Source organism: Labrus bergylta, chromosome 24 (assembly GCF_963930695.1).
Source record: "Labrus bergylta chromosome 24, fLabBer1.1, whole genome shotgun sequence".
In the NCBI taxonomy this organism is placed as follows: domain Eukaryota; kingdom Metazoa; phylum Chordata; class Actinopteri; order Labriformes; family Labridae; genus Labrus; species Labrus bergylta.
Window position 1 is genome coordinate 3,085,110 of NC_089218.1, and position 15,296 is coordinate 3,100,405.

At 41.8% G+C, this 15,296-nt stretch overlaps 1 protein-coding gene across 1 annotated transcript; it reads left to right on the forward strand.

Moving 5' to 3' along the window:
- Positions 1–10,506: 10,506 nt before the first annotated feature.
- Positions 10,507–13,308, forward strand: LOC109994769 (leucine-rich repeat-containing protein 4C). Its single transcript, XM_065951954.1, has 2 exons — positions 10,507–10,674; positions 11,822–13,308. Exon 2 carries the CDS (start codon positions 11,842–11,844, stop codon positions 12,904–12,906), a length of 1,065 nt encoding a protein of 354 aa, XP_065808026.1. The 5' UTR covers positions 10,507–10,674; positions 11,822–11,841; the 3' UTR covers positions 12,907–13,308.
- The last annotated feature ends 1,988 nt before the right edge of the window (positions 13,309–15,296 follow it).

The window sequence follows — 15,296 nt, forward strand, 5'->3', positions numbered from 1 at the left end:
CTTTCCCCCAGTCGAGCCTTCAGGCAGCTTAGAGTAGACAGCCAGAGAACAAGCTTCATTACAGGAAGGCTCGGTAAGAAATTCACACAAAAAATCAGACTTAAAACTTATACATTTATTTATTTATTTATTATTTATTAAAAAAAACACTATGCAGCTTAAGGATGTTGAGTTTTAAATGTTCCATGAATTAAAGGCCTTTTGTATTTTTCAAACCGTCCTGAGTGCCTGGATCATTTACACCAATGTGTTTTGCTCTCAAGTTTGTCACCACTTTTTTTAATATCTCTTAGATGTTATGATACCATGGCAACCAAAATTCAAGTCAAGGCACCAAATATTGGGTAACTTCTTATTTCTGAACACCCAAAAATTGCAGGCAAACTCCTGCACACTGTCTTCATTGCACAAATACATTGGCAACATTCTGGTACTGAAACATTGCCAATACAATTGTGAAATGAAGACTCTCTGTCTCTCTCTCTCTCTCTCTCTCTCTCTCTCTCTCTCTCTCTCTCTCTCTCTCTCTCTCTCTCTCTCTCTCTCTCTCTCTCTCTCTCTTTCACACTGTCTCTTGCTCACAGCACCTTTTTTTAGACCCAAGGAATAGATTTGTAAACTCCACCCAAAGACCCTCTTAAAGGCAGAAAACGTGAACACATGATGGATGATGGTAGGATACTCCAACATCAACTACTGTCAAATTAAAGACCCTCACATCTAAAAGTTTTCGTTGATGTGACAGAAGAATAAACTATCAGGTTCATCCTGCGCTGCATCAAAAAAAACTGAAGTGACGCACGCCACCAACAACCTGAGGATGCTTTTAGCTGCTGTCGCTGAACCTTCCATCAACACACACACACACACACACACTCACTCCACACCTCTGCTCTTACGCTTTTTGCACCAGCAGATGTGTGAAGTCATGCCTGACTGAAAGCAAACAAACACACACTGATACCAGAGGCGATCGGCCGGAGACTAAAACGTCACAGAGCGACGCCGGGATGAAGCATAAAACGTCTCCTGTAAAACAGAACTTAGACCCCATTTTGATCTTTGAGGTTTCATTTCTATTCTGTTTGAAATGACGAGATTCACAATGCAAAAAAAACAAACCGGTCCCATCGCGTCTTGAGAAAGGAGGTCACATTTTATGCTCCTGTTTGTTTACATCTAAGGTTTTGTCTTCCCTCAGGTTCATCACTTTCTGATCACTGGATCTGATTTCTACATCTTTGCAATCTTAATTCATACAAATAATATTTAAGAAATGAAATCACGGTGTCTGAACGATGAATTTCAGCATCCAGGAAGCTGCAGGGAAAAGCTTCCTCGTCCGAGTGCAGAACGCTGTCTGCTGCTGACGTTGCATCTTTAATGACGCAGCCCGAATCATTTATGAGAGTTTTTCTTCTCCCGCAGTCTTCAGCCAGTTAACTTTGCCCGCTTGTGACGTGATCAATCATCCAAGCAAGATGTTGTGTGTCCCACTTTAGCTTCCTTGGGCAGCTGCGTCGCGCAGTCCTCCACCGCAGGCCGCCGGCGAGACACACCGGGAGTGCTCAAACCTCACGGAGGCCCATGAGGCAGCGGCTGAGAACTCCTGAGAAATGCTGTTATTGGGTTTGATAGCGAGATAATTCATTGCAACCTGCAACTGGAAACCACGAAAGACACACCCTGTTTCCCTGAGAACAACAATGATGCTGTTGCTAAATCGTGCAAATGCTGAAAAAAAGATGGGCAAAAATGTTGCAATCATAACGTGGGATCAATTTGTTTTTCTTTTTCATTGTGACGGTCGAATTCTTGCAAGCTTAACCCTGAAGTTTAAATCAAGATCAAGCTAACTGAATAATATCTGAAGCAGAAGACTGTTACTGTAAATGTCAGATATTCAACACCTTGATCTCAGTGTCGCTCCAGCTGTGCAGAAAAGATCTGAAATATTTAATAACCATCTGTAACCACTCAGACCTTTTTCCTGATGGAAAACATGGACGCTGTGAGTGAGGTGCAGCTGACCTGTTTTCAGACCACTCAGGACCTCACTCCAAACCTGCTGCGTATCAGACTTTTAAATGATTTTTTATGCATCAGAGGGTTTTAGTGAATATGTAAATGAAAGATCATCAGATACACTCAAGCCGGTATTTGATTATTCTTTTTCCATGAACTGACTTTCTCTTTCACACAACGCCTGATATCCAAACAAGACAGAACACAACGTTCGTTTAAAGGTTGTATTTATTATTTGTCTTTTAGCTCATGAAATTCCTTCTGATCCTCAGTCTGAGGTTTTTTAAAGTTTGAAAACTTAGATAAGAAGGTATCAAAGTTTAAAAAAATAAAACGACAGATCTTCAGTCATACTTTTACCAAAGTGAAAGAGAGAGAGAGAGCTTTGTCTTGGCTGTACAATTTTGTCTTTGTGCAATTAACACAGGCGTTAGTCTAGTTTTTGGTCATTAAAAACAAGAAATGATCTGATACTGGGTGCCGAGATCTTTGACTTTCGTTGCCATGGTAATGAAATGGTCATCATTATCGTTTCATTTTTACTAGAATCGTAGAGAAGTGTAAAAATCTGGTAACATGACGACCCTGCTTCAGTCGAACAAACACTCTCTCTCTCTCTCTCTCTCTCCCTCTCTCTCTCTCGCTCTCGCTCTCATTCTCTCTCTCTCGCTCCCTCTCTCTCTCTCGCTCCCTCTCTCTCTCTCTCTCTCGCTCTCGCTCTCATTCTCTCTCTCTCGCTCTCATTCTCTCTCTCTCACTCCCTCTCTCTCTCTCACTCCCTCTCTCTCTCTCGCTCTCGCTCTCATTCTCTCTCTCTCGCTCCCTCTCTCTCTCTCGCTCCCTCTCTCTCTCACTCTCTCTCCTCTCTCACTCTCCCTCACTCTCTCTCCCTCACTCTCTCTCTCTCTCCCTCTCACTCTCTCCCCCTCTCTCTCTCTCACTCTCTCTCTCTCCCTCACTCTCTCTCTCTCTCTCGCTCCCTCTCTCTCACTCTCTCCCTCCCTCCCTCTCTCTCTCCCTCACTCTCTCCCTCCCTCTCTCTCGCTCCCTCTCTCTCTCCTCTCGCTCTCTCCTCTCTCTCCCTCACTCTCTCTCTCTCTCTCCTTCACTCTCTCTCTCCCTCACTCTCTCTCACTCTCTCTCTCCCTCACTCTCTCTCTCTCTCCTTCACTCTCTCTCTCTCCCTCTCTCTCGCTCCCTCTCTCTCGCCTCTCTCCCTCACTCTCTCTCTCTCCCTCTCTCTCGCTCCCTCTCTCTCTCCTCTCTCCCTCACTCTCTCTCTCTCTCCCTCTCTCTCTCTCTCTCTCCCTCTTTCGCTCTCACTCACTCTCCCTCACTCTCTCTCTCCCTCTCTCTCTTGCTCTCACTCTCTCTCTCCCTCTCCCTCACTCTCTCTCTTTGCACACGCCCTGTCTCCACCATCGGTATGTCAATGTGCATTACCTCCAGACTCCTGCACTTCCTGCTCTCTGCCTCCTGCATGAAGGTAAAACAGCAATCTTAAACACGATAAATAATAAACATGAACTTTTATTTGTGGTAGCACTTTACGACAACAGTTTTTCTGACAAAAAAACCCATAAATAAATAAAGATGAACGAGGGAATTGGACATCTATTAATGATCGAGAGTTAAGATTTGTTCTTCCCACCTTAATTTGTGACACAGAAAGGTCCAAACGGCCGAGTAGAGCGCAGTGTAAGCTGTCAGAAAGGTTTAAACAGTGAGCTAATGGCCGGTGTGAACATGCAGGGAGGCTTTTAGGGAGGAGACACCTCCCCCACCACCTCCACCTCCATCCCCCATCACCGTAACCCACATGTGAGCTTTGACTAAAGGCAGGGCGTTAATACAACAGATCCTTATCAAACCGTTAGCAACCCTGAATAACTGCAAAATAGTCAAGGTCAAGGACAACAGCTTACAGAGAAACTAATTTCATTAATTTAAGACTAAATATTAAGGTAAGTAATGGACAATAAAGCAGGACGGCTTCAAACGAGTCATTACCAAGAGATTGATTTTGTTCATAAAGAAAAGATGCTTTTTATGTCAGATAAAAAACTTATTTCACAGCCAGAGATGATTAAGATAAAATACTTTGATTAAAAACGTCCAGGTGTCTTGAGTTTTAATAACTTCTTATCCTCTTATCAGCGAGGGAGGACAGTTCCCAATCAATGCTTCACACTTCTTCAACAGATAATAAAACTGCATCAACTCCTTCAGATTGAATGGATGCTGGTTACAGAGTTTGATGATTTTGTCCCAGTTTTCGGCCTCTTTCATAAATACCTGCAGTAATCGCAGGCGGTCCAAATCAACATAGAACTAAAAGGTCACCAAACTTCCAGTGTGTGTGTGTGTGTGTGTGTGTGTGTGAGGTTGAATGTCCTGACCTTTTCAGAGTGTCATTGTGGAGCCTGCAGGGTTCGACCTCAGTGTGAAGCTCGGGTCAAACCACCAGAGTTTCTGTGGATGTGAAGTTCGACTGACAGCTCGATGCAAACCCAAACAGAGATCACGATATCAACTGCTTTTAAGCCACTTAAGGACTCTAAAGACAGTTTTAAAACATCTTTTATTTATTAGAAAATAATCGCATCAATGTTTCAACTGCTAAAGTTTGGGATTATTTTCATTTTAAAATAAGGAGCTGAGTAGTTTAATCTGAGAATATATATCTAAGGATTTATATATAAATCATCTGAATCTGGAAAAATTATTAAAGCTGTTGGAGCAATTAAGAGCCTTAAAAGTTGCAAAAAAGATGTTAATCCAAACTGTCCTACAAAACAGAAGTTAGGTTTTGATTTAAGGATGATAACATTCAATTGATGTGTTAATTTGTGCAGTTTTCATCAGATAACAGCATTAGTAATGATAGATAATAAAATACACTCAGTATAACTATAAGCAGATGTCTGAGGAGGATTTAAAAGGAGAAGCTGAATGTTGAAGGTAAATATGTCACATGCATGAAAACAAACAGATGACGGGTGCAGCTGCTGACTGAGGGAACTCTGTTAACTTTCTGTTGTGATTTTGTTTGACAGGAAAACGTTTCTCTGTGTTTTCTCTCTCTGTGACGCTTCACTGAGCACCTTCAGCCGCATGGTTTGATCTTTAACCCCCTACTTCACCCACACACACACACCATCCAGCTGTGTGTGCGTGTGTTGGTGACACGGCTGCCATTAGCTTCTCCTTCATGTCAATATGCCAAAACAGGTCTGATCAGCACATTTGTTTTGTCCACCCCGGCAGATGAGGCGGGTGGAGAGGTCATCAAATATCGATGCCAGAAGCTGAAAACTGATCCCGCCTGAAGAAAACTTGAGAGACATCAGTGAGTTTAACTTTATATTATTCTGTAAAGTTCTCCTCCTGAAAGAAGTTATTATTATTGAGATTATCAGAAAAGGAAAATCTCCACCGACATCCTTAAGCCAATCAGAATCCAGTATTTTCTGTTGCCATGGACTCAGCAGTGTCAGTCTAACCCCCTCATACGCCCAACAGGTGAACCAGAACATGAAACATAATCCTTTAATGCAGTTTGTGTTCATTCGACAGGATTCTTCAGCCCTCCTAGTTTGTTGTGTCGACTTTGATATGATGATGTTGAATTATTCAGAGTTTTTTCGGCGTCCTGCTGCTCCTTTTTTTCAGCTCTTCCAGGAAGCTGCTGAAGCTCACAGATCCGCCTGACCTAAAAGCTCTGACATCTCAAGGGGCGATCACACACTGAGCTGCCAAAAATACTACGTGTGTGTGTATGTGTTTGTGTACTACTAGAGAGCAGAAACACAGCCTCGACCTAGATACTGAAAAAACAACCAGAGGAGGCTTCAAGGAGACGAAGAGGACGAGTAAAGGAGATGGGGAGGAGGTGACAGAGGAGGACAAGAACGGAAGAAAAAAAGAGAAGTTAGTCTGTAAATGAAGTGAGAAAAAGGTTCAAACAGAAGTCAAGGAACATGTGAACAAGACGAGGAAACAAGGAGAAAAGTAAAGAAGTCAGGAGGAAAGATGGAGGTAATAGGAGAAAAGGAGTAGAAGAAGAAAGTATTGTCTACAGCAGAGAAAATGAAGAAGCAATGATAAGAGCAGAAATCTGTGGGATGACAAAGAAAGAAGAGGAGCAAAAAGTAGAAAATAAATGATGTGAAGGGAAAAGAGGAGAAAGTTTAGGAAGGAAATGTGAGAAATGTTCACAGGAATTAAAGAATAAAATGGGGGTGAGAAATGAAACATAACTGGAAATCAAAGTGTGAATAAAAGGTGTGAAGAAGAAGGTGAAACGGAGGAAGGACGAGGAGGAAAGAGAGAGGAAGAGAAGAAGAAGAAGTGAGGAGTGTTGGTTGGTTTAGAGGTCAGGGTCTCCCTCCTGTTGGTCTGATGGATCCACACTGACAACCAGAGACCACTGGAGACCGAGTGTGTCTGTGCCTCTCACTCACACACACACACACACACACACACACACACACACACACACACACACAGTTTCCCTGGAGGTGTTTTCTTTATCGACTGTGGTTTGTCTGGAAACACACACACACATACAAAGGTCAGGGTGAAAGAAGAGTACTCCTCCCTCACAGGTGGCAGGTTTCAGAGAGTGAAAGGTCCCAGTAACAGTTGTAGTTCTGTCAGTTTCTGTGGTTGTTACAGTCACAGTGAGGTGGAGCTTCTCTGACAGAGTTGTAGCAGCAGTGATCTCGTTTTACAGATTCTGAATAAAGTTATAGAATCTGCACACACAGGACAGGCAGGACGGGACTTTTGTAGTATGTTTGCTGTTAAGTAGTATTGACTTATCAGGTATCAGCAGGTTTTGGTGTACGCAGCAAAACAATCCACCTTAAAGACAAGCTGGCTCCCATCATGAAAGCCAAACTGTTTAAATTCCTGACGTCCTTGAATGCATCAGGAGTGATAGATCAGACCTCCATTCAACAAACAAACGTTTTAAAAAATCCTGCTGACCAAGCAGTAGGAGCAACTTGGGTTTTAAGTGACTTGCCCAAGGAGACATAGCACATGTGCTTGCAGGAGCTGGGGATCGAACCCGGGACGTTCCAGTTGAGAGATGACTGACAACCACTGAAGCACAGCCGGCCCTTTGGTAGTAAAGCTACAGAAGTATTAGACGAGTGTTGTTTGTGTAGTTTTGCAGCATTTGGTTTTGAGTAGTACGTTGTAGTTGAAATTGAAGGAGCCACTGCAGCAACATGAAAAGTTTGACGAGGTGATAAAGAACCATCCTGACAGTGATGATGGAGACGGACATCTCAGGGTGACAGCAGTGACACTCAGAGTGCTGATGATGAGGATGATGATGATTCCAGAGAATTGCCTCAAATTCTGTTTTTCAGTTTGTGACGGAGGAATCAGAAGGTCAAACATGCTGGTTTTATATTTAACCGCACATGTCATATTTCTGCTGTCACGTCTGAGGACCTGATTGAGCACCAGGCAGCGGTGTAGGGACAATCTGCTCCGACTGCTCCGTGTTGTATCTGACCTGTATGACGAGTCACAGCTGCCAGGTTGCATCCAAGGAGTGGCGTTAACAAGCCGCCACGCTGCACTGCTTCTCATTTACACCTCCACCCGTCACACACACACACACACACACACACACACACATACACACACCTTCAGAGTCACTGCACCGCTCTGTGAAGAAGCTCCGCGTCAACAATGATTTAGTCAAATGTTGTTTTGTAAATACGTTTAAATCAGCGTTGTAGATCAGAGGTGTGAGTGACGGACAGACGGATGATTGACAGCCCGACTGAAACTTTTTTCATTTAAATAAAATGAGAGATTTATATCAGCTGTATGACTCAAGATACTTTCTGATACTTTTATTAAGTCTGAATGTTATTTGGAATCTTGTTATTTATTTCTTTTAAATCTTCTCATTACTTTTATTCAGTATTTTTTCCTCTCATTCTTTGAAGAGTTTTTATAACGGCTGCTTCTGTGTTAACGTGTCTCACTTACATTTAGCTCCCTATAATTAATATCTTCATTTTATCAGACCTGTGGCACCCTCTGCTGGCTGCTTTGAATGCTGCACACTGGCCGGACTGATGACATCACTGCAGCCTCACCTGCTCTCGGCCTGCTGATAAGGTGAGGAAAACTGATTCCTGTGGCTCCTGTTGAAGTTTAATAGAACTAAAACTAGATCATTCAAACCGGAGAACATCCCTTTATAAAGCCTTTATATATTAATGTGTTCAATCAATCAGAGTGTGTTTTAGTTCTTGTGCAACTGGGATACAGATGGCCTAGTGGTTAGGTTGTGCCCCATGTGCGAGTCTGTGGTCCTCTGGGTTCGGGTCCGACCTCTGGCTCCTTTCTTTCTTGCCATGCCCCGCACTCTCTCCCTTGTTTCCTACTCTATCCCCAGAATAAATCTTTAACATATATATATATATATATATGTTTATCTTGTGTCATTTAAAGTCCGTATCTGACATCATCGTTTATAACAGATCTTATGGTTCATAGCTTTGGGAAGTGTTTAAAATCATGACTTTAATGATGTAAAAGATCCTACAAACAGGAAGAAACATATCCTTAAATATTAAACAAGACAAAGAAGATGCTGTGTATCCCTTAACCCTTACCCTACCCTACCCTAACCATACCTAACCCCTAACCCTAACCCTAACCCTGTGACTTTAATGTTCCAGCAGCAGCAGAGCACGGAGAATAATCCTTGTCCACGGGGATTAACGATTAGCGTCTTCACTGAGACTGAAGCAGCTTTCATGAGCTTCACTTACAGTGAGGTTCTGTCTCACTCTAATCCTCCTGTTCTGTGGTACGCTGCAGGAAACACACACACTGCATGATACTGTCAGTGACTGAGGACATTATTTACTGACACCGTCTGCAGGAGGATAATCACTCGTACATTTATGATACCTAGTACTTCAATATCTAAAATGAGTCAAAACGACCACAGAAACAAAGAAGTCGTTTCCAGCTGCAGTCATTGTTCGGCACGATCATTCAGGCCGAGCTGAAACCTGATCCGAGCATTCACCAGATATCTGTGAGAGGAAACATATTCTCCTTTTTGTGATTGCACTGAAATGTGTTTACGTTCTTTGTCCAACAACAGAAGAAGAACTGAGCGTGAGCAGTGATGTGACAGTGACAACATGAACAGAAGAAGAAGAAGAGAGTCCTGCTCACACTGACTGTGATCTGTAAGTTCATCTGCAGAAACACAACAACGAGCTATAAGCCACAAACAGGTACACAATACAATACCAACACGTTCCCTTGTCTGCATTAAGAACTTTACATTTTGATACCTAAAGCACAGCTTGTTCATGATCCTTACATACAGCCAATTCTGCAAGAGATCTGCTTGTTATGGAGTATTATAATCAAACATTAAAGAATGGAACGTGGCTTCACAGAATTGTGAGTAGAATAAAAAGTTACTAAAACATAAAAGATCTTGAACACACCACGTGTTTGAGGAACAATGTGACATCCTCTGTGTCCTCCTTCAAAGACCAGAGAAGTCCGGACACGTTTGACTCGGCTCTGATCTAAAAATAGAAACAGAATTTAGGTTAGAAAGCTGCGGTCGAAGCTCTGACTTCTCATTTTGCGGAGGTGGACGGTGACGGCAGAGTGCTTTATCTGGGCCAGGGGGATTTGGACGTATTAGTGTAATCTTCCTCCAGGTCCCCTCATCATCTATCCCATACATCTCTGCTTCATCCTACAGATCAGAATAAATAACGTCACATCTGGATGTTTGAAGCAGTAAAAGTTTTTATGTTTTGTGTTTCAGGTGGATTCTTTATTGTATGCCATTTAATATTTACTTTTAGTTTAATGTTACATTTTTTTTTTTATTCAACAAAGTCACCATAAATAAATCATGAGGTAGACAAATGTTTGTTTATCACAAAAGGTCAAAGATCAAAATACTCACACAAGGCTAGAAAACACACACTTATTTTGTGTTTGTATAAGATTATAAACGTGTTAAAAACTTGGTGCAGAACGTTTTGTTTACATCTTTGTGCTGCCTGATTAAATCTGAAGGTGTTTAGATTATACATTTTAGCTTTCATGAACTAATGGAGCAAATCAAAAATTCATAAATATGACATCAAACATTGTCCTAAAGCTTTAACAGCAACAAAAGCTCAAAGATGAAAGTGATATCACGCTCTACAAACCGCCCACTGGCTTGTTCTGTGATTAGAAATAAATCTATGAACAACCTGGAGATAAACACCGCCCTGTCCGCCTGTGATCTATCAAATCTGTCCAGACCTTTTAATGCTCGCTCTGTGGCTCACATCGGCTTCAATCTCTCACAGCTCCCCTCGTCAACCCTGTTAACCCCCTCCCACTGCCGCCGCGCTGCCTGGTGAATAATTGACAAGCGTCCCCTATCCCCCTCCCCCTCCTCCCCCCTTCTGTGTCTCTTTCCATCCCTCTGTCTTTGTGGTGTCGCTCGTCAGCCTCTTCTTCCCCGAGCTGCGACATCCCGCGCCTCCTCCCTCGCCTCCATCATGTCCAGTTTGCACCTGCGGCCCGCTGCTTGTTGACGGCCGTCAGGAGGTGAAACAGACGGAAACACAGGAGCAGCTGTAGGTAAGACAAAAACTTCAAACACTAAACTAACAGAGAAGGCTGAGTGAGGCTTTTATTCTTTTTAAAAAGCAGGAAAACACCTGTAGCTCTTTTTATCTTCATCTTTGAACTGCTACGTCTGCTGACTTTGAGGGTTTGTTAAAGTAAATGTGTCATTATAACATTATCAGATCCTTTTGTTAGGACGCCATAAGCAAAGAAAAAGTATTTTAAAATCCTTAGTGTTTTTATGAATGATTTAAAAGAATCTGGCTTTAATCTCACAGGCATTAAGAGGACTATTTAATACCTCTATGTACGCTACGTTTCAGACTCTAAAACCTGTTGCATTAACACAACTATAGACTTAATCAAGCTTTTAAAGGCTGAACGAGAGTGTGATGAAAACCATTTTTATGAAAGCAAAATATATATTCTGTATTTTTTGATCATGCATGTTTCAAATAAAAACCCTCTCATGCATTTATTTAATCTTAACAGTGAATAAAACATCTTCTAAATGTTAAATCCAGAGGTTCAGCAGTTCACTAAGTCTTCTGTGACGACTGAGGGAATATGAGTTCCTCTTGTGAGCACTAACGCACTTTGAAGCACATGTTGCTGTGTTAGATGAACTGGTTTCTGTATTATCTCAACAGAACATATTTGTGTAACATGTTATGATATTCTGAGGACTCATCAAAAAGGATGAGAAAAGGCTAAATAGATTTAATATATTGATGTTTAATTTTTATATATCTGTTAAAAATGGAAAGTAAACTCCCACACTGTCTCACTCTATTGGCAACGTTTCACTGTTGATATATTGCCAATAAATATACATTTGAAAGTTGGACAGTGTGTGGGAGTTTACTTGCAGTTTTTAAAGGGCTCATCCTCCCACACCGCTGATATTTTTTAAATAAACGTGCAAAGTTTATTTTTTATTTGAGTATTTGTGTTAAAAGAATAATAAATGGATCCATGTAGTGCTTCTTTTGAGCTCTGTGTCCTCTTCCTGTGCATAAAATGTTATTTGAGTCATTAGCCTTGCATGCAGCACTTGTCACATGTCCGTCAGTTCTCTGTACACACAAAGTTAGAATCCTCTGCTATAGATGAGAACTGTTCTTAAATTATTTCACAACAGCTGCCTTTTGTTTTACAGTTTCAGAGAGCTTTGGGACAATGAAGGAGCTGCTGTTCCTCCTCCTGCTGGTGACGGAGGCCTCCTCCAGGTTTAACAGCAGCTGGTGCAGGCAGGGCTGTGACTGTCAAGGAGATCTGAAGTTCACCATCTGCTCCAGAGCTCGCTTCACCCACCTGCCCAGCAGAGTCCCACCCAACACTGAGCTCCTGGACCTGTCGGATAACAGCATCTCCGTCATCCATGAACGCTCCTTCAGCAAAAACCGCAAGCTGCGAGTCCTCATGCTGCAGAACAACAACATCAGCGTGGTGGAGGACGGCAGCTTCTCTCAGCTGGAGTTCCTGCAGAAACTGGACCTGCGCTGGAACCGGATCTCCACCCTCACGGAGGGGTTCTCATTGGGCCTGGCCCTCCTGAGGGAGCTGCAGCTCTCCCACAACCGTCTGAGCAGCCTGAACAGTCAGAGCTTCTTGCACCTGGACGGCCTGCAGAGGTTAAACCTTTCCTGTAACAGCATCCACTCCATCCAGGTGAGGTCATTCTCCTCCATGAGTAGCCTGCGGCAGCTCCATCTGCAGGACAACCGACTGACTTCTCTGAAGAGCGGGATCTTCTCCATGCTACGTTCCCTAGAAGTCCTCAACCTGGCCGGGAACCAGATCCACGAGACAGAGGTGGGCGTCTTCAAGCCTCTCACCAGCATGACCTTACTTAACCTGGCCGACAACCAGATGTCCACGCTCGACTTCAAAACATTCCTGAGCATCCACACATACAGCACCCACATCCTGCTGGAGGGGAACCCCTGGAACTGCGACTGCGACCTACAGAGAGTTTTCCGGAAGCTGCGCAGCATCCAGAGGCTTTTCCTGGATGACTACTACAACCTGACCTGCAAGGAGCCGCTTGTCCTCAAAGACTACCGGCTGATGGATGTGGACACGGAGCTGTGCCTCGCCGAGACGGTCACCGTGCTCATCATCACCATCACCGTGGTTACAACAGTGCTGGCTGCCATGCTGATGGGCGAGAGGAAGAGGAAGAAGAAGAAGAAGAAGCACTGGACACAGCAAGGACAGATTTCAGATGAGTCGGACTATTGAAACGCCTTTTTCCTTCTCTCATTTCACTTTCATACCTTTCTACTTTACGACACAGACACAAGATTGAAGATGGCAGCCTTAAAACTACATGAACATCTGCACTCCTTTGTTGCCAATTTTGACCGATTTTACAGCTGCTGAAAAATAAACAAAAAACTTTGTACGTGAAGGATTATTCTCAAACATCTGCTTCATGATAACAAAAAGATATATTATTTGAAATGTAGCAGACTGACATTTCTCCCAAAAAACTTAAGTTGTGAATCATCTAGCATCTCATCTTTAAATGTTTTGAACTTTCTTCTGTATGATAATGGATGTTGTGCAATTACAGCAGCAGTTATGTTGTTAACGCTCCTGATGTGACTTCATGTTTGCAAACCATTAAATAGTGTGCTGACATTTTATTTGTCTGAAACTTCATTTAAAACATCCAGCGTGTCAGTGTGAAACAGAGGTGTACAGTGCCCTCTGCAGGTAAAGCACACTTACTGCAGTGGAAAGCATTTATGAAATGTAATCTGATGTTGCTGAAACACCAGATGGGTGGGGTTTGTTGTTTCCTGGCACTACACCCAGTGTGAAAATTGGTGTTAATTATACTCAGCTGCAGGTTTCTTTACACTGAATGTGGTGAAATGATTCTGCAGGGAAACAGTGAGAAGATGTTTTAACAAAAACAATAATATGAATATTCCTCTTAATGCAGCTCGGATGACATGTTTTCTTTCTTTTGGTTTTAAAACAAACAAAATACTTTATATTTTTGTTACATAAAATGTGACCTGCCTTGTAAAGCAGGTATAAAAACCTGGAACATTAGATTAGTTAAAATCCAAGGAGTAAAACTGTAAGCAGCTGAATTAACGTCTCCCTAACCTCCTCATGAGCAGACGAGTCAGTTTCATATTTATCTGTATGATTGATGTTAGTGATGTCATAATTATAAACGTGGATATCATATTAAAAGCTAATGTATTCCCATAATATCACTGCAGAGGCTTCTGCTTCATCTGTGCTGCTCGGAGCTGAGTTTAATGCTCTATTGATTTAATTTTATTTATTTATGTTCATGTTTTTATTTATTCTCTGATGTTCCCATGGCGACGTGAACCAGAGTCTGCAGTCTGCACTCTGATATGAAGTACGGGAATGTTTTCATATGTGATTAGTTCATGTGTGATTAATGGTGTTTCCCCTTTAATTTAGACTCTGGAGACCTTCAGGCGGAGCCGCTCGGCTGCGTCAAGGTGCATCACTGCAGGACGGGACGGTAACAGATACACACAAAATAAAAGACACTTTGTCTACACCTAGGCGCTGAGAAACAGTATGAAGGACAAAGTGCTCCAGAAGAATTACTGGTAATCTATTTTCATTATTTACATTGAATATTAGTCATTTATTTTATTTATTAATTGGCGCTGAGTTACAGAAAATGGAGCATATCAAACAGATACAAACAAAACAGGAATATTAAGAAGTAAGATATAAAAGTTAATGAAATAAAAAATGCGAAAAGAACATTAAGAACCCTAAAATATGATGAAAACTGTTAAAATGTTGAGGAACCTGCGTTAAAGAAAGCAGAGTTGAGAGATACAGGATGCAGTTTTTAAGCATTAAATAAATGTGAGTAAATATAAGTGTTGTTCTCTTCTTGCAAGAGCAAGAAGGTAAACAAGCCTCTGATGGAATAACTTCATGAAATACTGGATTCATCATTTCTATTATCAAACAGAGACGTGTTTAATTTGAGTCTTTTTTTTGTGCTCCTTTGCATCTTGAATGCATAATTAGTTACAGAAATGATCAAAAATGTATCTTTGGTCAATAAGAATAAGAGCATAAACTAACATTTATCCAAGTGGCAACCTCTTGTGAAGCATATGCAAAAGTGCCAAAACTCCTCGAGTGTTCACTTGCCGCTGGCTGCAAAAGTCAAACATTCAAAAAAAGCCAATTTTTAAATAAACAAAGCCTGGTTTAAAAAAATATATTTTGTCCAACTCTGACTATAATTAGATCGGCACACACTGTACAGGGGCTGAATTTCTTTGTAACTCATCAATTTGAATTTTAAGAAGATTAAGAAGATAAATAGTTATTTATAGAAGGTGGCGTGGCTGATACACAATATCCAATATGAAGACCTCCACCAGTGGACAAAAGCCGAAGATAAGTCTGCTCCAGAAACCAATCTGTGACGTCACTGAGACCATGTTCAAGTTTATGCATTTAACCAGCTCCTGATTAACTTCAGCTCTTGAAGCCTTGCCAGGATTAACAAATAGATTCCAGAGACGGTTTCACACCATTTTTAGGATTTGTGACATAAATTCCTCCAATAATAACAATCATTTAAAAAAAAAAAACAATGGATTTTATTT

Coding starts and splice junctions, on each gene's coding strand:
- LOC109994769 (XM_065951954.1), top strand. CDS start 11,842: ATGAAGGAGCTGCTGTTCCTCCTCCTGCTGGTGACGGAGGCCTCCTCC.